Genomic DNA, 23,860 nt, shown 5'->3' with positions numbered 1-23,860 from the left:
CTAAAAACCAGAACCCTGAGAAGAACCTCCTATAGTGGCTCCCCTTAATATGAGCATCACTATTTCAGAAGTAAATATCTCCTCATCAAGACTGCTGACTGAGAGTTCCTCATCCGATGGTTCTTTGTCTCTTAATGCCTTCTTCCTAGAAATCATAGTCTCCAATTTCTGAATCCCCACCTCTTTATCCTCCTCCCACTGAAGAAGTCTTGCGGCTTTTTCCTCTGACATCACCTTGATGAAGAAGGGATGTTTGTGCATGGGAGAATGAGTTTCTTTCACATTGCGTGACCCAGTCAAACTAAAAAATACTTCCGGCCTTCTGTTGGCCGCCTCTTTAAACAGCTTCCATTGACGTTTTAGAAACTCTCTAATGACTTCTCTATGCGTGGGCGATTGTTTGGAGGCTAGTTCCTCATTAAACACCATCTCTTTCATCCTTCTCAAAGAGTCCTCCATCTCCGATAATTCCACCGGTTGATTCCTCTTCTGGCCTGAAGCCAGGGGGTTCGAAGAAGACGGACGATAAGAGGACGAAGCATTTTGGTTTCCAATCTTGTGTATAGATGTGATTTTCCTCCATTCGGATATAATAGAGGGAAAACGAAGACACGGGAGATGGTATGATGAACCGCCTCAGAGGGATTACTGACTATATGCCAGGTGTCCAAACTCGCATTAAATATTGCGTGCAAGATCTCCTTCTATCATACTTGAATATTAATAGTGCCGTAGTAGCCATATCCGGCCATCCCAATAAAGATAATTCTTTACGGCTTCCCATCATATATTAAAGTTCCAAGAAATGAATATTTTACTCATGTCTCGAAGATTTCCTTGGGGGTTTGTCTTAAAGCAAGTGTTTCAGTCATTCCTTTGATAAATGAGAGTAATCATTCATCCAATCGAAATAAAGGATATTACCTTCCCAGACACAATCCCCTACCCCAACCAAGAGGGGCACCCCTTCATCCACAAACGGCGCATACATTGGGTTACAAGGGAGCTCCAACGCACCTCGTTTTATTTGTCTTTAAAGCCTCAACCCCTTCTGTTGTGAATTTCAAGGGGGTGCCCCTTTCGTCCTTGGATAGTCTTCCACAAGATGACCTCCCGACGGAATCATATGTATCTATTTTGAATCCTTGTTTCCCTGGACGCACATTTTTCGTCTTTCTAAATTCTGGAAATGTTCCCTGAGTGGGAAGTCCAGAAGCCCCAGGCCTGTTGATACCCAGATCTTTCCTTAACTTTGTAAGTCTACACTTCAGTAGCTTTTGGCGCATAGAATTGACATGCCAAGAAGTCTGTTTACTCCTTCTGGGCCCTCTCTTAGTAGGTTCTTATGACGTGGGGAAAGGGCAAACTAGACTGGGAGGGTTTGAAAATCCCAAGGCCCTGCCATCATTCATAGGAAGGACAAAAAGGAGGAGGACGCAATACCCTGCAAGTGACCTGACGCTGCTATTAGGTGATGAAATTTGAAATTTGAATTCGTGGACCCCATAGGGTCAACGGTCTCCCTGCCTAGGGTTGCCGAGCAATGTGATAACATCGGCCCTGGCACCGCTGGTAGCTTTTACCATTCTTCGAGGGCCCAAAGTTCCGCTTCTTATCCCTACTCCTATTGTTGGGAGGCCAAATAACATGGATGAGTTGATAGCTGGTTTGGTGGCTGTTCATGAACAAATGGGAGCTATTATTGAATCTAGCCCTGCGAAGTACGAGGACAATGCCCATCATCGTTTCCGGGAGCTTACTTTTATGGTTAGGATGAAAGTTCAAGGGCATGTTCTTTCAAGAGTGGGTGGCTGATGTGGTACAACCCTATATTGAGGTTGAGGATGCGGTGGATCAACATGTTTGAAAGTCCAAAGCTTGTTAAAGCCTGCGCAAGGAGAGCAAATGTGGGACTGTTTGTGACCCATAAATCGACCAGAAGCATGAGCCAAAGAAGAGAAAAGCCTTCTACTGTTCTTGATGTAAATTCTGATGCAGATGGGGCTCACTTCAATGTGAGATTGTTTGACGCAGATAGGACTGACTTCAATGTACCTTAGATGTAGAAGTTATATTTCTGTTTCGGAACTTCATTAGTTTAGAGAAATTAAGTATTAGACTGTTGGTTTTTAAAAGGTCAGGAAGTCTTCCTTTCCTTTTCGGAGTCCATTCTAATTATGACTCTAGGTGGTTGACAGGATGGAGGGGAATATATTTGTATTTGGATTTCATTTTGGATTTTTTTTTTAGGAATAAGAGAAAGGAAGCTAAGGTTTGTTCGTAGGTTTTATTGTATACTTCTGTTGTGGGCCTGCATTGAGAGATTCCAAAATTCAAAGATTTCTGCACAAATTTCATAGGGTCTGCTATAATCAACCTAGCTTAGATTTATGGGGAGTGATAAATCGACTCCCCAAATTGCTAAATCGACTCCCCAAGTGTCTTTCTCTCTCCTCTAGGTTAGAGAGAGAAAGAGGAGAGAGATAGACACATGGGGAGTCGATTTATCCATTGGGGGAGTCGATTTATCACTGCCCAGATTTATTTCTTCTGTAAATTTCCATCCTTTTAGTTTGTTATTAATTAAAAGGTTAATTGCTGTGATTTTCCGCAATAATTATCTTTTAGTTGTTTTCGGATTTGAATCATATTTTTTATAGTTGTAATCAAGAGCTACCCATTGGGTTTGGGCCTCCCGCTCAATTGGTAAAGACTACGTTCTTCAATCATGAGGTCGGAGGTTTAATCCCAGCTTACCTACCAAAAATTGGACCTACCCGTTGACACTTGGTTCATATTTCTATTATATCTTGCATCAAGATATTTGAGACGAATCTGTCACTCAACACTGATGAACATTGTTCTCTTTCTAGTATATCTTTTATGTATATCTTTTAGTCTGACTGGATCGCGTAATGTGAAAGAACTCACTCTCTCATGCACAAGCATCCTTTATCAAGGTGATGGAGGAGGAAAAGACCTCAATACGTCTTCAGTGGGAGGAAGATAAGGAGGTAGGGATCCAAAAGTTAGAGGCTATGATTACCAGGGAGAGAGCAACAAGAGAGAAAGAATGATCTGATGAGGAACTCTTGGCCATCAGCCTTGACGAGGAGATATTCGCCTCTGAGATTGTTGGGCTCCTATTGGATTTACAGAAGTGCTCACCTTAAGGGGAGTCTCTTTAAGAAGTTCTTAATTTTGGACTATCTCAGACTTCTGGTGCATAGTGCTTTTAGAGATAATTTCTGAGTTTTAGAGTGGTGGTCTCTGATGGAGCAACGATAGTTTTGTTTTTTGGTCTGTTGGCATCCTTGACGACTGTAAATTGCAGGGGACCGCTGGTCCCTATCTTCTGTAATTTTCGATTTCATCTATAATATATATAAGAGGAATGATAGATACAAGGGAGCCCTTGCATAAAGAGCCAAAAAAGGGCTATCGATTGGATCCATGTCATTTTTTCAACTGATTTTAAAATGTAACTGAAAATGATGTGGATCCAATGAAGAGCCCTTTTGCGGCTCTTTATGCAAGGGCTCCCTTGTATATGTCATTGCTCTATATGTAAACTTGGCTTTTCAAAAAAAAAAAGTATATTTTTTATGTAGTTTTGGGTATTCTAGAATATGGAGCTGTCATTCAACGCTATTAGACACACAAATTTAGGAGGGAACCCAATTTCCAATTTCCTCATGGTTAACTGTTTCAAGCAAAAAAAAAAAAAACTGTTCCCTGCCTCTGCTCCTTGCTTCTAAGTTTTAAATGTAATTTTATTTACCTTATGCTATGTCATATTTTTACCTCTTTTTATTGATTTCTTTGCTTTAATAATTATAGTAAATTTGTACAGGTGTGTTGTGAATCTTGTGATTACGGATTCTCCAGCATTGCCATGTCTAATGATCCATGTTTGTGTCCAACACCAACAGAGATATATTACTGTGGTGTACACTGTTCAGTTCCTGCTTCATGTTGGTTTCCAAGAGAGTATGGTTGTCATCGAGGATGTCCAATTGTGTTGTTTCTATTGCTTTGCTTGCTGAGAAGTAATTTGGGCTTGGCTCATCAGTTTTTTTGGGTACACTTCCATAAGCCCATTGTTATTTTAGCCAGAAAATTGTGCCTATTGTTACTAACTTGGGGGTCTACTCAGTTGAAGTCTCCAATATGAACTGAGGTCACTAATTTTTGTGCCTTGCTCACACTATGACCAGACTTCAATGCTTGTGGAGAAATTATTGTTGGTGGAGCTGTTAAAAGTGCCCCTATTTAGTTCTTGACATGTTTGATCTTCTGTTATGTCAAGCTGGGATTCAAACCTGAAAGCTATGCTGTAGCACTGGATCATCACTCATGACACCTCGAAGTTCTACACTGTAAAGATGTGAAGTATTTTTATTTGAGTGTTTGTATGGTTTCTATTTTTCACCTCTTAATATCTATTTGGTTTGTGCCCAAAACGTTGGTGATGTTGGAAATTGCTTGTAAATTTTTATAAGTTGTAATGTTAGTTCTTCCTCCAGATCAACTATTGTTTCCCTCTCTTTATTACCTTCTTATTAATCTATAAAGCAGGAATATAAACAGGTTCTGATTTTCTTATTAATGTAAGGCATCTAAAAACAAAGGTGGAAAGCACAAATTTTAAAGGAAATTAAGCATTTGGCAATTCTTACCAATAGAGAAGCCGTGGGACATAACCATGTAACAACTATCCTATTTCGAATGGGCTATGCTTTTATCTTTTCATTTTTTTTCCATTATACAAAATGTCAATTTTAAGAGCTGTTTCATTTGATTGGGGAAATGGCACAAATAATTCCGCAGAATTATTTCGATGTGGGATTTTTTTTTTTTTGGGGGGAAAATAGAAATTGAATGGCAGTTTAAGTCATTGCTTATACTGTAAATAATTACTCATTTTTTTACAATATGAGCTTTATTTGTGAAAAATTATAGATCATCCTGCAGAATCTGTGAAAGAAATTACAGGGGATAAGTCAGATTTGGCTGCTCTTTATCTTGTACAGACAGTATCATTTACTAATAGGACTCTCAGGGGCTTTAGGGCCCTATTTGGCCTTATTAGCTGCTAAATGCTACTATATTTTTAATAAGGGTCTTTATGGGCCCTGCCCTTATTAGGCCTTCTCATGCCTAATACACAATCAGAGTAGATCTTGACCTTAACTTGTCTTCTCAGTTTCTCACGTTCTTTCTCTCGAGAATTGTTTGAAAATGAGATTTATGGATAATTTAGGTGTGCCACCCAATTGCTACAGAGCAGCAATTTGTGTGCAATTGCAAGCTAAAAGCCTTGTATTGCAAAACAATTTGCACACCAATTGCACCCAAATTGCAAAGTGGCTTGCACACGAACACTGATCCTTGGTTCTTAAGCCTTTCAAGTAACTCTTAACGCAAAAATTTTTGTTGGGTGTTGTTACTTATTATCTTCTCCATTGGATGATCCCCACCATTTATATTATAACTATAAAATGAGAAAGTCTGTTTTGGGCAAATCTAACCTCTTCGAGTCTGCTCAGCTATGTGGATGCTCTACTTTTTGCGGAGGTTCAAGCCCTCTTAGCAGACATACACTTAATAGATTCTAATGATTTTAATCATGTCATAGTATAAGGGGACTCAAATAACATCATAAGCTGGATAAACAAGGCTTAAGAGTTTCTCCTGAAGATGTGCGGATTCGATTGAAGAGATTTAAGACGATTCGCGCTCAATCGGGGGTTAATCGGGGTCTTATCTTTTGAGCTGTTTGATTTTTGCCCTCTGTAACTTGTATTCTCTCTTCTTCTTTTTTGCTTTGCTTTGTATTGAACATCCCGGTCCCGGTCATTGACCTCTTTTCCTATTAATATCACCGTTGCCATTCAAAAAAAAAAAAAAAACTAAAAAATGAACGATTTATGAAGTAAAAGAAGTTATGGCACATAAATCAGAAGGTTAGAATTTTCACCACAGTAGAATTTTGATCTATGATACCTTTTCTGCTCATAATATCTCTATGGAATATGTGGCTGATGCAGAGTGATTAGGAAACAATAGTGGCGAATACAGAACAAGAATTACATTGTACATAGACAGAAACACACCACTAATTCTCGTGCAAGAAAGCATAAGTGGAATCAGAGCAACATTTCTACATTCATCATGTTACAACAACTTCCCATGGCCATAAATATGAAGTCATTATTCATTCCTATTGTATAATGTTGGAGAGAAGGCGTAGTATAGGGACATAGAGAGAAGGCGTAGTATAGGGACATGGGCAGAAAAAAATGGCACACCTGAGGTGGGGAGAACGTTTAGCTGCTTTGAGTTGGAGAGCCAGTGGGCTCCAATGCCTGATCATTCTCTCTACTTGAAGTCTTTGACTGAATATATGAGCGGGCGAACTCCAACATCAATTCAGTTTCTTTCTTGTACTGCAGCAAATAAATGAATGCCCCTATGTCATCAGTTTTGTAGCAATGGGCAAATTAAAAACACATTGGCAGATAGCGCAGTCATTGCAACTGACTATCACTATTATTATTTTATTACAAGAAATATATGAAATAAGCAGAAAACGTAAATAATCGGCTAGCAATCGTAGGAATCTGATTCATAACTTTTCATACTAGAAACAAAGAAATGTAGGAAATATTCGGAGGTCCACATAGTGTAGGTGAAGCGAAGCAAAGTTTTTTTTTTCTAACTCACAGTTGCATTGCAAAATAGAGTGAATACATATGACCAGCTGTCCTAAAACATCAGAAAATGATGTAATACAAGATGAAAGTAAAAAATAAAAAACTATGCTATAAGGAACATATTGCTAATGACCAGTCCGCTCCGGACTGGACCTTGCTTAGCCTCTGAGTTGACCGACTTCCATTGAAGAAGGGATTTCTGAGGGTACATAAATCAGAAATTTCAAAGAAGATCAATGAAAGCTTCCATGGCCTCTCTAATGTCCCTTTAGCCCATGAAACCACCACGTTTGAATTCCCTTTGATAACGCAATCTCCACTGAAACATTTCTTGAAAATACGAAGACCAATCAGTAGTGATTTGGCCTCTGCCTCGTAAATTGATGCAGGACAAAAAGGGAATGCACAAGTATTATAGCTCTGATACCAATTGATGTAGGACTGACAATGGAATGTGACTTAGGTAGGTTAACCTTTATTACAGCTAAAAGAAGAGAGGTATTGGCTAAGGTTCAGGTCTAGTAAGATGGGAATAAGGTAACTTTCAGGGACTGGATAAATAGGGAGTAGGAACTCGTAGGTGAATACTAGGTAAGGTGGGGGTGTTGTGACAGGTTTGGATAATTGTAACAGTTCTGGACATATAGTTAAAAATATAATGTTCTGTGACAGATCTGGAGGTGTAAGAGCAAGGATCGTGTGGGATAAAGTAATCACATTTCGGTAACAAAGTTTTAGATTTAAGGACGGATGCTAGTATTCGCTAGAAACAGGTTGTAGGTTGAGATTTAGCGGACTGTTGCAGGGCTGAAAGGGTGCAGTTACAGGTTCTAGGTAATAGGCTGCTATGAAAATCAATATAGGTTAATATGGTGGATTGTTAAACTGTTTAGCACTGGTAGAGGTTACAGATTGTGCGTGGTTAAGTTGGGTAATTAGATAGGGATTTTTTAACAGGTTCTTGACTATGTAATTAGGCCAATAAGTTAAAGAAAATGGTGGGATGTAAAGCTAGTTGTTGCAGGTTTGAAAAGATAAAGGTTGATGTGCTACAGGTTGCAGTTTTTAAGGGTTCATGAAGTGTCATGGGTCTGGAAGTGAGATTAAGGTAAGATATAAGTAGAGTGATCGACAGTTTTAAGCAAGGGTTCTTGGATGGGTGCAAGGATAAAAGGGGTAGGAATGTTGGTCGGCTGTGGTGAGCTATGGGGCTGGTTACTTTAGGCAGAAAAATCTCAGATCAAGGTTGGTAATGGGAAGGTTTCAACATCAAGGTTGGTAATGGAAATGTTAATTAGAAATTAAAGAGAGAAGAGGAAAAAATGAAGAGTAAGAAGCATAATAAATAAGGAAAATCACTTGAAGTAAAGAAGAGAAGGGAAGAACCCAGAATCACTTCAGGGTTCCTAGGAGTCACACCTAGGGCAGAACTTCACACTCCAAGCAAAGGAAGCACACTCCAAGAATTCCTAGGAGTTACACATGGGGCAGAACATCGCACTTCAAGCAAAGGCGTCACATCCAAGAAGACAAGCAGTCTTCATTCAAACCCCACAAAATTGTGGGTGTGAGCTTAGTAGAAGTTTACTTCTACTCCAACTTTAAAGCATAAACCATCTCATAGGTTACCACTTGCGGGTGTGAGCTAGTATAAGTCTGCTTCTACTCCAAATTTAAAGCATAAAACCATCTCATGGGTTGCCAATTGGACTTGGACTAACTTATGGGATCTTATTGGACTCAAATAATGGCTCTTAATATCCTACTACGAGGATCCTTAACTGTAAACAATACTTGTTTTTTGAAAATGGTGACTATTTATTAATAAATAAAAAAGGAACAAGGAATCCCCGATTACAAAGCAGTCTCATCCGACCGGGGTCAGATAGAACAGGAACAACTAAGATAGAAGAGAATCGGCTACATTGATAATCATATCTTCCCTATCAACACCCGCCTTGGCGAGAGAATCGGCCCAATCGTTTGCCGTTCTCCTCCTGTGGTGGAGGGACGGTCGAAGAGTAGCAACGAGGTCCCTGATATGGTCTAGCTTTGATGCTAACCGCCAAGGTCCACTGATCTTGTTAGATGGCCACGCAATAGTGTTGGAGGAATCGCCTTCGACTATTAGGGGGCCCAATTTATGAGTCAGGAACCACTGTAATCCGAACAGAAGTGCCGAAACCTCGGCCTCATTCACGTCACAGATCCCAATTGGACCCGAAAAGGACATAATGAGGTGCCCCAAGAAGTCTCGAAATACCCCACCAATTCCAACTAAGCCCGGATTTCCGCGGGAACTCCCGTCAAAATTAAACTTTAACCAGCCTTCAGGGGGAGGGATCCACTGCGGTGAGATAGATGATCTAAGTTTCTTTTCGGACAGCACCGTGGTGAGGTTTCTAAGGATCATTCCCACTGAGTAAGGGATTCCGCACTTAGCTTTCGCCCACCTAATAATAGTTAGCTTGATATCAAGGGTGTCGTAGGCTGTGCTTCGTTCCTTCCCCCCGAAGATCCTGTTGTTTCTTTCCAACCATATATGCCAAACGATAGCATACGGAATAGAGAGCCACATTTCTTCACCAACACTTCCACCAAAGAAGTTGCACCAAAACATTATCACATTCTTCACATCCTTCTCGCTCACCCAAGACACACCAAAGAATTTAAAGATATTCATCCATACCTAAAAGGAGAAAGGGCATAGGAGGAACAGATGGTTAGTCGATTCTTCCACATTTTTGCACAATGTGCACCACTGAGCCATACTAAAACCCTGATGTTTCGGCCTATCACATGTATTGAGTCCATTGAGAAGCAAGGTCCATGTAAAAGCCCGCACTCGAGGGGGAGCCACAACGCTCCAAACTGATGCACAGTGGGAGGGCTGATCGCAGTCATCATTTAATTTTCGGAAGAAGGATCTAACCGAGAAAGTCCCTTGTGGGTCCGGAGTCCAAATCCACCGGTCCTCGACAGAGCCGGATAGATAAATAGTAGACAAGGTTTTCATGAGGTGACCATACTCAGTCACTTCTGAATCCTTAAGATTGCGACGCAATCGGATGTCCCACAACAATTGCCCAGTTGAAGAACAACGAGAGTAGTGATCTGCAATAGGAGCTTCCGGCGAGCAAGCTAAGCAATATAGATGTGGGAAGGACTCGGCTAACGGACTGTCCCCCACCCAGAGATCCCGCCAGAAACGAATATGGTTTCCCGTGCCAGGCCTAAGTCGCACAAGGGACAGGAAGGAGTCCCTAGAGGAATGGATGGACCTCCATTCGCCGGATCCCCGCTAATTGGAGGGGCCGTTACAGACCCAGTCCGCCCATCCCCTCCCGTATTTGGTCCCAATTACATTGTGCCAAAGGACATCCTTTTCCATGCCGAATCGCCACAACCATTTACCCAATAAAGCCTTATTCTGAAGCTTTATCTTACCGATGCTGATGCCCCCATTTCGTTTTGATTTGCAGACTTTCTTCCATGCAATCAAATGTTTCAGTCTTTTTCCTTCTGCCCTGCCTTCCCATAAGAAGTCACGTTGGAGCTTTTCAATACGGTGAGCAATGGTGGCTGGAATTTTGTACATGGACATGAAATAAACGGGCATATTCGCAAGGGCAGACTTAATTAAGGTAATCCTACCCCCAAAGGATAAGTAGCTTTTTTTCCAAGATGATAGTCTCGATTACGATCCTCTCGATTACCGGGCCCCATTGGGCCGCTTTAGGGATTCCATATCCAAGCGGCAATCCAAGATACAGAATGGGGAAGTTGGCGACCCTGCATTGGAGACCCCGGGCATACCTCTCTGTTAGCATCGGTTCCAAATTGATTCCAGCCACAACACTCTTGGAGAGATTAATTTTCAAACCCGATATAATCTCAAACCAACCGAATATACGTTTCACATTGACGACATGAGTGCTTTCAGCAAGAAACAATACTGTATTATCCGCATATTGTAGGTGGGAAATGGAGGAAGTAGAGTGGCGACTAGGTTTAAGTCCAGTAATATACCCGCAGTTTTCAGCTTTGGAAATGAGGGAACTGAGAGATTCCGCCACGATTATGAATAAATAGGGAGCAAGTGGGTCTCCCGGTCGAATGCCGCGGCTGCCACCGAAATACCCTTCAGGAACTCCATTAATTAGTATAGAGAACATAGCCGAATTCAGACATGCGGAGATCCACGATCGCCATTTGGATTCAAAACCCATCCGTGAAAGGATATAATCCAAGACCCCCCAGTCCACATGGTCATATGCTTTTTCAAAGTCAGACCTTAAACAAAATCCCACGTTCACCAGATCGCTTCATCGTATCGAGCACTTCATTTGCAATGAGAACGCCATCTAAAATTTGTCTATCCCGAACAAAGGCCCCTTGATACCAGGATATTATTTCCCCCATCACCATGCAGATGCGCCTAGCCAGCACTTTCGATAATAGCTTCTACATACCGTGGATCAGGCTGATAGGCCGGAAGTCTTTAATTGCGGAGGCACCATCCTTTTCGGGATTAAGGTAATGAAGGTAGAGTTCATTTCCTTATTGATCACCCCCCCTCATGGAATTCCAGCATAAAGGCGAGGACATCACCTTTGATCAGCTCCCAGTATCTCTGATAGAAGGCCATAGGAAATCCATCAGGCCCCAGGGCCTTATCTTTCTGAATGGATGTTAACGCCTCCTCAATTTCATCCATAGTGAAGACCCTTTCGAGCCAGTTAGCCCGCTCAGGCGAGAGACATTTAAAACTGAGACCTTGAAATCTCAGGTGCCTTTGGTGTTCCTCGAATAGAGGTTACGATAGAAATCCACAATTCGGCGTCGAATGACCGCCATATCGTCCACCATATTTCTGTCAATTGATATAGTTTACACATCAACGGTGACTCGTCATCCTGTGAAAGAACTTGGTGTTGTTATCCCCCTCTTTCAACCATATAGCACGAGATTTTTGACGCCAACTGATCTCCTCTCTTCGCAGTACTTCATCAAATTCAGTTTTGAGGGCGAATCGTTGTTGGAGCTCATTTTCCGACAAGGGATCCTGTTCTGCTTTGCTTTCCAGCAGTTCGAGATCTTGAAGGATGGTGAGCTTCCTTTGAGCCAGTCTCTCCTTTTCCGTCTTGGCCCAAATTTTGATTTTGCTCTTTATTTCCTTTAATTTCTTGTGAAGCATGAATCCCTACCCTTGTTATATCGACTGTCATGTGGGATCTTGTGGTCACTTAAGTGAAATAACAATATAATGACTGAATTGATCTCACAACTTTAAATTTTCGTAACAGAGGTGTCGGGCCCATTTCAAACACCTCTAATCTCTAACTTGAAGCATATAGGTGGTTTAGTTGGGAAAAGATAACATTGCCCCCCTTCTCCCATCCCCCCACCCACCCACTCAAATAGCTCAAAAGGGCTTAAATGACAGTTTAAAAGTAAATAAGGGATCAAATGTCTGATCCCTCAAATCACACGAGTCAGAATTTACCCCAACACTAGCAGCTCTCACATTAGAAACCCCTCAACGGTCAACATTGCTGCTTGCATGGAAGAGATGAAGGGTATATGGTTTGTGAATTGAGTGAAGAGTCAGATTATTATGGATAGGCACCAATAATTAACATTTTATCACGACGGGTGCTGACAAAATCCAATACCATGCCCAGCATCAGCCATTTCCATTAATCAAAGCATCAAAATCATAAATCCTATTTAAAACAATGAACTTTAGTTTTCTAATTCTGTATTCTATTTTTTGATTGAGAAGAAAAAACTTGAAGGTTTTTGGACCAAGAAAATTGGAAGCAATGATTTAGTAGTAGGCCACTGACTAGCACAACAATACTGACCATTAAGCTGAGAGGGGCTAAACACTTACATCAATAATCAATTAAATCAGAAATGGAAGAAATCATAACGGTTCCTTTAAGGATATACAAACCTCATCGACAGCTCCAGTCCTTATCTTAGATTGCATCACACACCATTTCTTAAAATGTGCACCTGTAAAATTTCTGCTAAATTCAGCACCGTTTTGAGACCAAACTTTACTGCCCCTAAAAATGTAGCAACAGTCGATCTCTAAAACTAAAAAATCAATATGGAAACGAGTCTTCAACTTTCAAGTTCAGCGTAGCTGTCAATGAAAAACTCTGTGATGGCGGAGTAATGAAAAATTGAAAACAAAATTCACTAAAATAACACCAATAAGAATAAATGAATAATTTAACAACACCAACAATAATAGTAATAGTAATAAAATAGAAATTTTATGGGCTGTTGCACACCAGCGCAGTTACAGGGTGTATGCACATATATAACAGCCAAGTCATGGGACCAAACAGTTCTGCCTAGTCTTTCAGGTGTTATGCCCAATCTTTATAGCTTATATGCATGCACATGCCCCTGCAATTGGGCAGTTGTGCGACTGCCCATAGTAGTATAAGAAAAAAAAAAGAGAAGATAATTATATGGAGAAGAAAAACCATAGATGTGGGTTGGGTCCTGGTTACGTTAGAGAATCGAAAAAGATAATAAATAAATAAAATAAGGGTGTTTTCTCAGGTTTTTAAAAGGGTATCGGGCATTTTCAAGGAACAAAAGCAACCACCAAATAGAGAGAAAAAAGAAACATATGGAGATAAAATATTAACTTTCAGCCCTCTTTCATAAACACAGCACGTGACATGAAAAAATAGTAGACAATCTTTACCGCAGTTGATTTTCCAAATAACAAATTTTTTTTTTTTTTTCAGAACTACCAAATTGACAGACTCTCCAAGTTACTGGTCCAAGAGTCCTAATTTTTTAATACATTGGTAGCAATACAGACAGCAATAATACCAAACATAATAAAGTTCGTGGAAAAGAAATATCTGAGACTTACCGACTTTTATATCTAGAGTACAACAAGATTCAGAGGTTGTTTCAAAAGACCACCTACAGTGAACCTGAAAAACGCCAATATTCGTGCCATTAAGTATTTGATTGAAGAAACGATGGAAGAGAAAAAATCACAATACTTTTTCATAGTAATGAGAACATTAGGAAAAGAAAAATGAAAAAGAGTCAAATGGACAAGTGAAAATCCAATTGCCCTGTGAAAACACAAGCCAATGTTTCCTCCAAACCATATCAGCTAGCTTATCTCCCTTCTCTCAAACCCAACCATCACAAAATTCATCGTCCTATGTGTTCATGTGCCTTGAACAAATTTGATATAAGGAGAGTTCTAACAAATTTCTCCAAAGTGAAATATTAGATGATGACTATTCTTTCTTTATTTTTTAATGGCAGATGGTGACTATTTTGTCTGAATTATGAATCATCCACCGATGTTAAGTTTCAAAAGGGCTGGTAGTGGCATGCTACTTGGCATCAATAATTATGGTCATCTCCTCAGCTCAACTCAACAAAGCCTTTGCCCCAAACTAGTTGGGGTCGGCTAAATGAATCCTTTAGAAAAATTTCATGAAGAAGGTGAATCTACCCGCCTCTAATCCTGGCTCTAGTTGGGTTCTTCTACGTGGATCATTTTCTTCCATTCTAATCTATCCAAGGTCAAGTTCTTTGTTATGTTCCTAGCTGTAAAATATTGAAGATTTCCACTAATCTTTGCTTATCTTACAATCAAGCCTAATGAGTGTTTATATAGAACACTCATGAGGATAAACATAGAAACTAGTATCACAAGATTTGTGGAAAGAGATTTGACAAGATATGAGAAGATAATCTCAATACCTAATCTAGCCTCCCTGCATAATCTTCCCCAATTAATCCAAATCAAATCTTGGAAGATGTGATTTTATTCTACCTAATCAAACCATAGTTGCCTAATCTAACCTATTGGTGAGATCTCACATATTCTAACATGCCTCCTCAAACGTATATGGATTGAAAATCGATATACGTTTGATTACAATGAATATCCCCAAAAAAATGTAAAAATTTGCCAATTTTGTTGCACATTGTCACGATTGATGTCTGCCTGATGTATGTTGCCAATATTGTTGAAGATGATGGATGATGGCCGCATGTTGTTGAAGAATGTGTCACATTAAAAAGGTGAGTCGCAAAAAGCTTCAATGAACTGGATTGGACTCAAGCCTGAATGGGCCAGTCATTAGGCCGATTAGAATATCGAACCTTCTGAAAATGGGTCACAATGGACCAATGCCAAAATGGGCAAGAAATGAGTCACAATGGACGAATGCCGGAATTGGCAAGAAATGGCCTCTATGGGCAAAAGAAATGGCCTCAATGGGCAGACTTCATAGGTCAGCTTGAGATACCAATCCTTATGAAAGAGAGAAATTGCTCTCTCAGGCACGAACCTCAAGGACTCTCAACTGAGTAGAGCTCCTATTTCGGGCACGCACCACAAAGAGGTACCTCAACCGAAATAGGCGAAAGACAAAAATATAAAGAAAGAGAGGAAAGAAATAGAAGAGAAAGCGACAAATAGCAGCTAGGAATGGTGGCAACAACTATCGACAAAAAATTGGACATTGGGAAAAAGTGTGCAAATATCAAATATGTGTTTTGAAAATGCAAATCCCTTTTTTTTTGTGAAGGTGTTGACAGCAAAATAAGGAGACCATATAATTGGCACAAGATGATGAGAGGGGTGCATTCAACAAGATGAGGGGTTGTTGAAGGCAACCAAGAAAGTCTTGAAAATTAGATGAGAAAAGAATGCAAGGAGATTGAACAAGAATGCTAAGGAATTATGCTAAGGATGTAAGGAAATTGAAACTAATGAAGTTGGTAAGGAAGACAGTACTAGTGGTGTTAATTTGAGAAAGAGAATGTGAGAGCAATGGTGGCCGGGCGGATGGCTAGATCAGCCGTCCGCCGGAGAGAGCAACTAATTGTCTTGTGGTCACTCCAAGATCGGTGGCTCTGATACCATGTAAAATATTGAAGATTTCCACTAATCTTTGCTTATCTTACAATCAAGCCTAATGAGTGTTTATATAGAACACTCAAGAAACACTCAAGAGGATAAACATAGAAATTAGTATCACAAGATTTATGGAAAGAGATTTGACAAGATATGAGAAGATAATCTCAATACCTAATCTAGCCTCCCTGCATAATCTTCCCCAATTAATCCAAATCAAATCTTGGAGATGTGATTTAATTCTACCTAATCAAACCATAGTTGCCTAATCTAACCTATTGGTGAGATCTTACATATTCTAACACTAGCTATCAAGTCTTTCCTCATTGTTTCTACCCAAGTTGTTTTTGGTCTGCCCCTGCCTGAACCAACTATACATTTGAAAGAAGCATCCATTTTGAGAAAAGAATAGATAAAAGATCATAGCTAAATTTATTCTACAAAATGCTAAATACCTCGAAGTAAGAGCCAAATGGAACATCATGAACCTGTTGCACTGTCTCGAACACCTAAAACAGGAAGATAGAATAGGTCAAAGTCCCAAGAGTCATTAGACGAAAATCAAACAAATTAAACAGAATCCAAACAGACAAATTAACAACAGAACTAGTTGTTAACCAATCACACCAGGGTTTTCTTATTGGCTGACAGAACAGCATGCTGCCACTCCGTCATGGCTGAGTCTGGAGGACACATGGGACTGTTACAAAGAGTTCTGAATGTTATTTCCCGAACCTGACCATCATATTCATCTGCGACATGCCACTGGCCCAACTAGAGACAAAACAAATATAACACCAAAAACATCAAAATAGTACTTCAGGTAGTCATTAGTCAGAAATTACGTACGATCTTCAAATATTGCCTCATGCATATGCGCAAGTAAATTTCAGTCACCAGAGATTTTTATTTGAGTAATGTTACAGAAATATTATCACTTTATCCTAAGGGCATGTTTGGATCTAGGGAAAAGAAAATTATGGAAAATTATACTTTCCAAGATTTTTATTTTTATTTTTTTGGAGTTTTTCTCTCGAATTTCATTTTTTACAGTTTGGCTAAGGCTCATTGATTTTCAAGAATTTCTAATCCTAAGGTTTGGCATTGCTGTTTAAAGAGCATATGAGAATCAGAATCTACGAAGTTCTTATATCCTTTATACTTCAGTATGAAGAAGATTAAGAAGAAGATAGAGGCCAAGGTTTTAAATTTCGGTGTCAGTTTCGGTTTAGGTTTAGGTTTTGGTTTCACTACGAAATTGAAACCTTGTAAAATCACCAAAACACTTCTGTACAAAACCACAGCCAAAATCCAAGCAAGATTCTTCACCACTAGTTTTTCTTTTTTCTTTTGTCCTTTTTAGAAATATCTTAACGGAATCTCATGTTTCTTCCCTTTTCTACGAGCGGAGTTGATTTTTGTCAGGGTTTCTGTCAAAATGTCTTTTTTATCTGAAAAGTTGATTGTTTCGCATATTTCGACCGAAACATTAATGAAATCCCGAAATTTCAGGCGAAATCTTGTATTTTTCTGAATCCAAGTGAATTTCATTTATGTAGCAGGTGAAATTGAAATTTTTTGTCTGAAACTCGTTTCAACCAAATATAAACCATGATAGAGGCAATTGCAAAGTCTTATGGACAAAACTCATCTGCATGACCAAAACCCAGTATTCATTTTCATATGTCCCATGTCAGAAGAAAGCACCATATGGATTCGTTTTAGCAATGAGAGATGTGAGGGACAATATTAGAGCTGGATTCATATATCCCCTCGTTAGAATGATGAATACAATGATCTTCATCTCCTGACGATTCTCCGCCCGCCATCAAGAACATCAACTACTTCATTGTTTCTCCTTCATCTCCCGACGCCATCATGAACATCAACTACTCCATCAAGGACATCGACTACGTCACTGTTTCCTTTTCCAGCTTTGTTTCTCATCACTGTTGATGGCCAGACCAGTTTCTTGTCGCCGAGTTGTTGATCCACGGTAGCAGGAAGTACAAGGATTGCCCGATCGACGACTCAAATTGTAGAGGAGCTATCAGAGCTGACGAATCGGCTGAAGATGCCCAGATACTACCATTTCTCCGCCGTCCCAAAATCAATCAGCCAAGACGCCCAAATTGCAATGAAATTAGGGGTTTTATTAATAGTTGAAGAAGACTGAAGCATGACCGTTGCTTCTATTTTCCCGATCAAGGCCTAGCTCTACATTGAAGAGATGAGTTCACAATTCAGAAATCCGATAGCAGAAGAAAATTCCAGAGTGAAATAAAGATTGTCTCTGTTGGGGTCGGTTAGAGGGGCGGTCAAACGACGGTTAGCTCTACCTTTCCTGTTTTTTGTAATCCCGTGAACAACAGTTTGCTCCCATGACAACGGGATATTTGCCAGCATATTTTCCACCATTTTATAGGGGGTGAGGGAGGGGATATGGTTAGAAGGAGAGAAGGAAGAAGATACATCCGGAGAAGAGAGCATGAGAAGTATGATAGCATCTTGATTTTTAAGAACTTTATTTTCTTGGGAAGTAAAATAACAAGTATGAGTGGGTTTTTTCCCCTTATTTATTGAAGAATGTTTTTTTCAAGAATAGAAATTTCTCATTATATGGGATCACCAAACCATGGCTTTCTAATTTTAGGGAGAAAGTTTTTCCCGAGAAAGAAAAATACATACATCCAAACATGCCCTAAGTGTACTAATATGCACATGACATATGCACCACCCACATAGACACGTACATGCACACATATTTTAAGAAGCAGGGATTTCTTCGTAGTATACATGCAAGACCACTGGAATTTAGATAATTGCAGGGTGTGAACCAATAGGCATTGGCTGAATTTTCAAAATAGCAACGTGCATTTCCATCTTAGCAAATAAGAAACACAAGTTTGAAACTTAAATACATGAAATAACAAGAGATAATCTTGATTTTTGAAAAGGCGGATTTTACATTACTCCTTTCGGCAGCCATAATAAACAGCCACTTCCTGTTCTAAAAATGTTAGGTCAGAAAAGTGAATGATTTTTCCAGTGCCAAAAAGTTACTATATTACATCATCTTCAAAACTCGCAGGCAACCATCCTAACAAATGGATGGGATATCAGTATGCAATTCAGATTATGAATGCACGATAATAACAAGCAGGAAAAAATATCATAATCTTTTTTTTTATGAATAAATAGCATAATCTTACAGCCCACTTTCTCTACTTAATTTCAAGGTTGGAAAGGTTAACAATTTTTTTAACGCAAAAAGGTTACTATTTTTTTATTTTTTATTTTTTTGAATAGCAAACACCAAAAGATTATTATAGTCCATCATCATCTGAAAATTACAGGCAACCATTTTAACGAACAGACATGAAACAATTTCATCTATGACTGCATGATAGTTGCAAGCAGAAACAATGCCTCCAAGGTTAAATTTTTTAAACATAATACTCTTGGATGTAAAAACCATAGCTACTTACATTAAGATTAGTATCCTTCCGCCTTGTCCGATACTCATAGAAGAACTTTGAATCATCACTTAATAATAGATCAAAGAACTGTTCAGCTGTGCATGGGAAAACTTCCTGGGAAGAAAGGTTGATGAATCTGATTAAGAACAGGGCTAATTAATTCTTTGGAATCAGCTTTCACCATAGATGGAAATGTAGAGGCATACATTGATAATGCCAACTAAAACTTCTTCTTTGATGAAAGCCTGGAACTTCTCAGTCTTGGGTATATTATCTTCAGGACTTTTTGTCTGCCTTCTACTACCTTTAACAGAGCTGCTATGTGCACGCAATGCAGAATGTGCCTTCTCCTATAATTCACAAAAAAAAAAGGGTAAAGGAAAGCAACTACTAGACCAGCTTGAGTAAACTGAATACCGGTGAGGGACCAAACTAATATGACTGGAGTAAAATAGTTGCGTCAAATCCGCAGAGAAAAAAAAAATACTTTGATGTAGGTTAGTTAAAGAGTTCAAATACTTCAATGAATAAAATAATTATTGATCACAAAGTCATATCATCCAACAGAGACAAAGTTATGAGAACAGTACAGCGTTTACTCTATGAGTGGTACTAAATTTGGAAACTAAATGATTGATGAGAAGGGAGAACTATAAAGAATAAGATAAAGCAGATATTTGCAAATTCTACTGCTAGTGCAACAATTTTCAAGTAACTATTGAACTTTCAAGCCAAGTGATAGAATTTCGTAATAAAAATATCACATCCATAAAAAGAAAACTAAAACACAGGTATCAAGCTCCTTATAATCTCCTGATAATACCAACCATGAAGCATTAACTCAAGAAATTACCCATTATATTTTGAATGCAAATTAATACGCTGCATAGATGATACAAAACAAATATCAATTATGAGATCAAAGAATAAGAATTTTTAAACAACTGCTGAACTTTCAAGCCAAGTGATAGATTTCATAACATAAATATCGCATCCATAAAAAAAAAACTAGAACACAGGTATGAAGCTCCTTATAAGCTCCTAATAATACCAACCATGCAGAATTAACTAAAAAAACTACCCATTATATTTTGAATGCAAATTAACAGGCAGCATAGATGATACAAAACCAATATCAATTATAAGATCAAAGAATAAGAAACAGACCTTCTTTTCATCTTCTTCCATCACTTTAAAGTTCTTTGCTGCATGTTGTAAACCTTTTATGGCATGATTTCTGTTCCAAAATGATGCAAATTTATATCTGACTCTACCTGAAAAGTGGCCAAATGAAAACATGCACATAAATATCTCTGTTTCTTAAAATATATTGCAATTGAATATTATAGAGCTTAAAGAAACTGCTTTCTCAAATCATTTTTAATAAAAACATTCCACATATATCTACAAATAAATCACAAACACATCACCAAGGTTCAAAATTTTGGTATATGTCAACCTATCATCGAGAGGCTGAAACGATATGTATCGGCCATATTATTGTCACACATTCCCAAAACAGACGACCTGAGCAGGAAGAACATGGAGATGTTCAAGCCTAAAAGAAAAATAGAGCACCAAGAAGACTGAAACAACAATTAACAAGTATTAGAGAAATAGTAGGCACGCGCGCACGCACATACACGTATATCTGTGTGTGTGTGTGTTGAAGTGTAGTTAGGGGTATTTTAGTTATTCCAATGTATGTGAAGAGTATGATTGTCATTGTACTTGGTTGCCCTAGTTGGGCCTTATATATACATAATTTTACATGGGAGCTCCCTAGTGGAGTCTCACCATCTTCTCCACTCCTCTTATCCTTCTCTTCCTCTAACCCTATGATGGGGTCATCAACAACGGGCGTGGATTCAAGGTTACAAGCGCAGACGTGGACGAGACTGATGGCGGAGACTCTAGCCTGGGCCACTGACATGGGCATCTTTTTATTATTATTTACTTTCTTCGTCATTTTCTTTGTACCCTCCTTTTTAAGCATCAAATCTCATCCGTTTGGCGTGTTTTTGGTATTATTAGAAATGTTTTTCAATTACCTATCTAATGAGCCCAGGATCACATGATTTGGATGTGTATCGAGCAAGTTATGAGTGCTTTAGGAATTGGTATAGGTTTATTACGGGATTATTATTTTTGGTAAGTTTTTAACTTTATTTAGTTTACTTTGGATTATATGAATGGTTGAGATTAGTTGCTTAGGTTTTAAGTTATCTTCTAGAGTTTCTTTTTTTTACAAATACATCTTATAAATGCAATGTAATGAACCTTTTAGAATATTGAATAGAATTGAAGTTTTGCTTAAAGCTTGTGGTTTGGAACCATCTTCTCTCATCTCTTGTCATCTATTCTCTTCTATTTCTTCAATCAAATTAGCACAAACAAGGTTAGTAAATCAGATTTTCTATTTTCTTTGTTCTTGAACCCTAAAACTAGAAAAACCCAAAATCCAAAGATCTCCCTTGTTCTTCAAGATCTTGTTTTGAGATTTTGAGGGATTGTTTTAGTGATTAAACCTCACCTAAAATCACAAGAATCTCAACTTTCAAACCTTTTTTATCCCTATTGTAAGTTCTTACCCTTTTCAAGCCCGAAAACTCTTTTTAAAGATCCATAGCCTAAACCTACCATCAAATCAGAACCTAAACCCTAGAATTTCCTTTATTTTACCTACCTAAACCCTTACCTAAGATCTGGACAGCAATTTCCTTCAATTTTCAGATTTGCAGAAATTAACAAAATACCCCTATGGCCTAAATCTGAACTGTTTTGACCCAATTCCACTGGACATTTTTTTTGTTTTTCTTCATTGATTATTATTAATTTCTCATGCTTTTGTTACATCTAATTGATAGGTCTTACATTATCTTTTAGTTCTTTTATTTGTTATATGTGTAGGCCTAGTTTCAGAGTAATCCTTATATTTATCAATTCATCTTACGAATCCTTATCGCTTTAATTAATTTGTATAAGGTTTAGTTCATGCTTAATTACAATCTTTACAATTATTTATGCTATTTAAGTCTCATTATTGCTGCTGCCCATAGATTAATAGGCATTAATTCAACCCTCATTTTTTTATATAAAATATAAATACTTGAATCCATAACAATCCAAACCATTTTATGCATAAGCACTAAACATTAAATAATAACAAAAAGTCAAAAACATAATAAAAAATTAAGCATAAAGTACTTAATAATTTAAATATTTAACAATACAACACAAATCCATGACCAAAAAAAGATTAAAATCCAAGCACTTCTTCAGTCTTCACCAATCATTGTCCTCTCCCTCCAAGACCAAGACTCTATCTTCATCTGAGTCTTCAAACCCGCCCTGCCCAGGCGCCGCCTCATCGCCTGGGCGCCCGCCTAATAACGCCTGGGCGGCCGCCTAATAACGCCTAGGAGATGAGAACGCTTTTTTAAACGCAAAAAAAGCGCCTGGGCCTGGGCGGTGCGTTTTTTCTGCGCCTAGCGCCTAAGCGGTGCCTGGGCGGCTTAGGTAGACGCCTTTTAGAACAGAGCATAAAAGAAACCAACAACACACCAACCAACAAAATCCATATGCGACAGAATCAACAATAACATAAACTATGAGAAGGGAACAACTCACATTACAAGAGGATAGGGTTAGGGTTTGGGTGAAGGGCTTCGAAAAGTGTATAGGTTGGAATAGAGGGTGTGGTTAGAGTTTTGGGTGTGAAGAGGAGGTGCGGCTAGGGTTTGGGTTTTGAATAGGGGTTGCGGCTAGAGTTTTGTGTGCTGGGGAGGTGAGGCTAGGGTTTTGGGGAGTGGAGAAAAGGAACGAACACAACTCAGAAGGGTGTGGGTGGCGAAAAGAAATGAACACGACTCAGAAGAAGGGTTAGGGTTTAGGGAAAGAAGCAAAACCTACTTTCTTCAGCCATGGCTCTGATACCATGTAAAGTTACACGGTATATTAACTTTGATGGGAAGGGAGAGCGATACAAAAGAGGTAGAGGGTGAGAGAGAAAACCAGTCGAGAGAGAGAGAATAGGCGTGCGTATAGGAGAGAAAAATTAGTTCTCTCCCTCACGCACGACTAATATATATATTATGTTATATATGACTAATATGCCCTTACACATGTGTATTTATTCAACATCTTTGAGTTCTTGGATTTATGCCTTATCCTCTCTTTTCAGCTTTATGCCTTATCCTCTCTTTTCCAGCGATGGTTTCCATTCCCATCATTGGTCGGCTCTCTTACAGGCAACAGTCTTTTCGCGTCGACCTCACTTTTCCAGGCGATGGTGTCCCCATAGCGGGTCAGCTCTCTTACAGACGGCTTAGTTGTCCCATCGACCTCCTTTTTTCTGGACGATGGCTCCCTATCGTTGGTCAGCTCTATTACAAGTGACGGCTTTATTTTCTCGTCGACCTCTCTTTTCTGGGCGATGGTTTCCCTATCGTTGGTCGGATCTCTTACAAGCGACGGATTTGTTTTGCCGTCGACCTCCCTTTTTCCGAGCGATGGTTTCTCCATTGTTGGTCGGCTCTCTTACAGGCGGCGGCTTTGTTTTCCCGTCGACCTCCCTTTTCCGGGCGATGGTTTCCCCATCGTTGGTCGACTCTCTTACAGGCGACGGCTTTGTTTTCCCGTTGACCTCCCTTTTTCTTCTCTATCTCTTCTTCTTTCCAGGCGACAGTTTCCCCGTCGACCTTGTCTCCGATGGTTTCTCCATCGGTGGTTATCTTCTCTTAGCA

At 39.1% G+C, this 23,860-nt stretch overlaps 2 protein-coding genes across 3 annotated transcripts in view; one reads left to right on the top strand and one right to left on the bottom strand.

Annotated features, from left to right (window-relative positions):
• The window catches only part of EMB2754 (Vacuolar sorting protein 39), a 33,554-nt gene extending 28,872 nt beyond the window's left edge, over positions 1 to 4,682 (top strand). The window contains exons 13-14 of one of the 2 annotated variants that reach the window (XR_013238942.1): positions 3,854 to 4,081; positions 4,218 to 4,682. The gene's annotated coding sequence lies outside the window, so the exon portion shown is untranslated. Of the gene's footprint in view, positions 1 to 3,853 lie in introns of both variants that reach the window. The other variant, XM_077369054.1, reaches the window with a different exon arrangement.
• A 1,245-nt stretch (positions 4,683 to 5,927) lies between these two features.
• The window catches only part of LOC143858507 (BAG-associated GRAM protein 1-like), a 64,114-nt gene continuing 46,181 nt past the window's right edge, over positions 5,928 to 23,860 (bottom strand). The window contains exons 11-18 of the mRNA XM_077369146.1: positions 20,283 to 20,389; positions 19,322 to 19,465; positions 19,125 to 19,229; positions 16,264 to 16,410; positions 16,092 to 16,145; positions 13,621 to 13,684; positions 12,676 to 12,737; positions 5,928 to 6,449 (exon numbers count right to left, since the gene is read on the bottom strand). Coding sequence (XP_077225261.1) covers positions 6,330 to 6,449; positions 12,676 to 12,737; positions 13,621 to 13,684; positions 16,092 to 16,145; positions 16,264 to 16,410; positions 19,125 to 19,229; positions 19,322 to 19,465; positions 20,283 to 20,389 — 803 coding nt within the window. The 3' untranslated portion in view covers positions 5,928 to 6,329. The remainder of the gene's footprint in view (positions 6,450 to 12,675; positions 12,738 to 13,620; positions 13,685 to 16,091; positions 16,146 to 16,263; positions 16,411 to 19,124; positions 19,230 to 19,321; positions 19,466 to 20,282; positions 20,390 to 23,860) is intronic.

This window comes from Tasmannia lanceolata, unplaced genomic scaffold (assembly GCF_043159265.1).
Source record: "Tasmannia lanceolata isolate RefF3 unplaced genomic scaffold, GAP_Taslan_0.1 ptg000026l, whole genome shotgun sequence".
NCBI lineage: Eukaryota > Viridiplantae > Streptophyta > Magnoliopsida > Canellales > Winteraceae > Tasmannia > Tasmannia lanceolata.
This window is presented reverse-complemented; position numbering and strand designations above follow the sequence as displayed.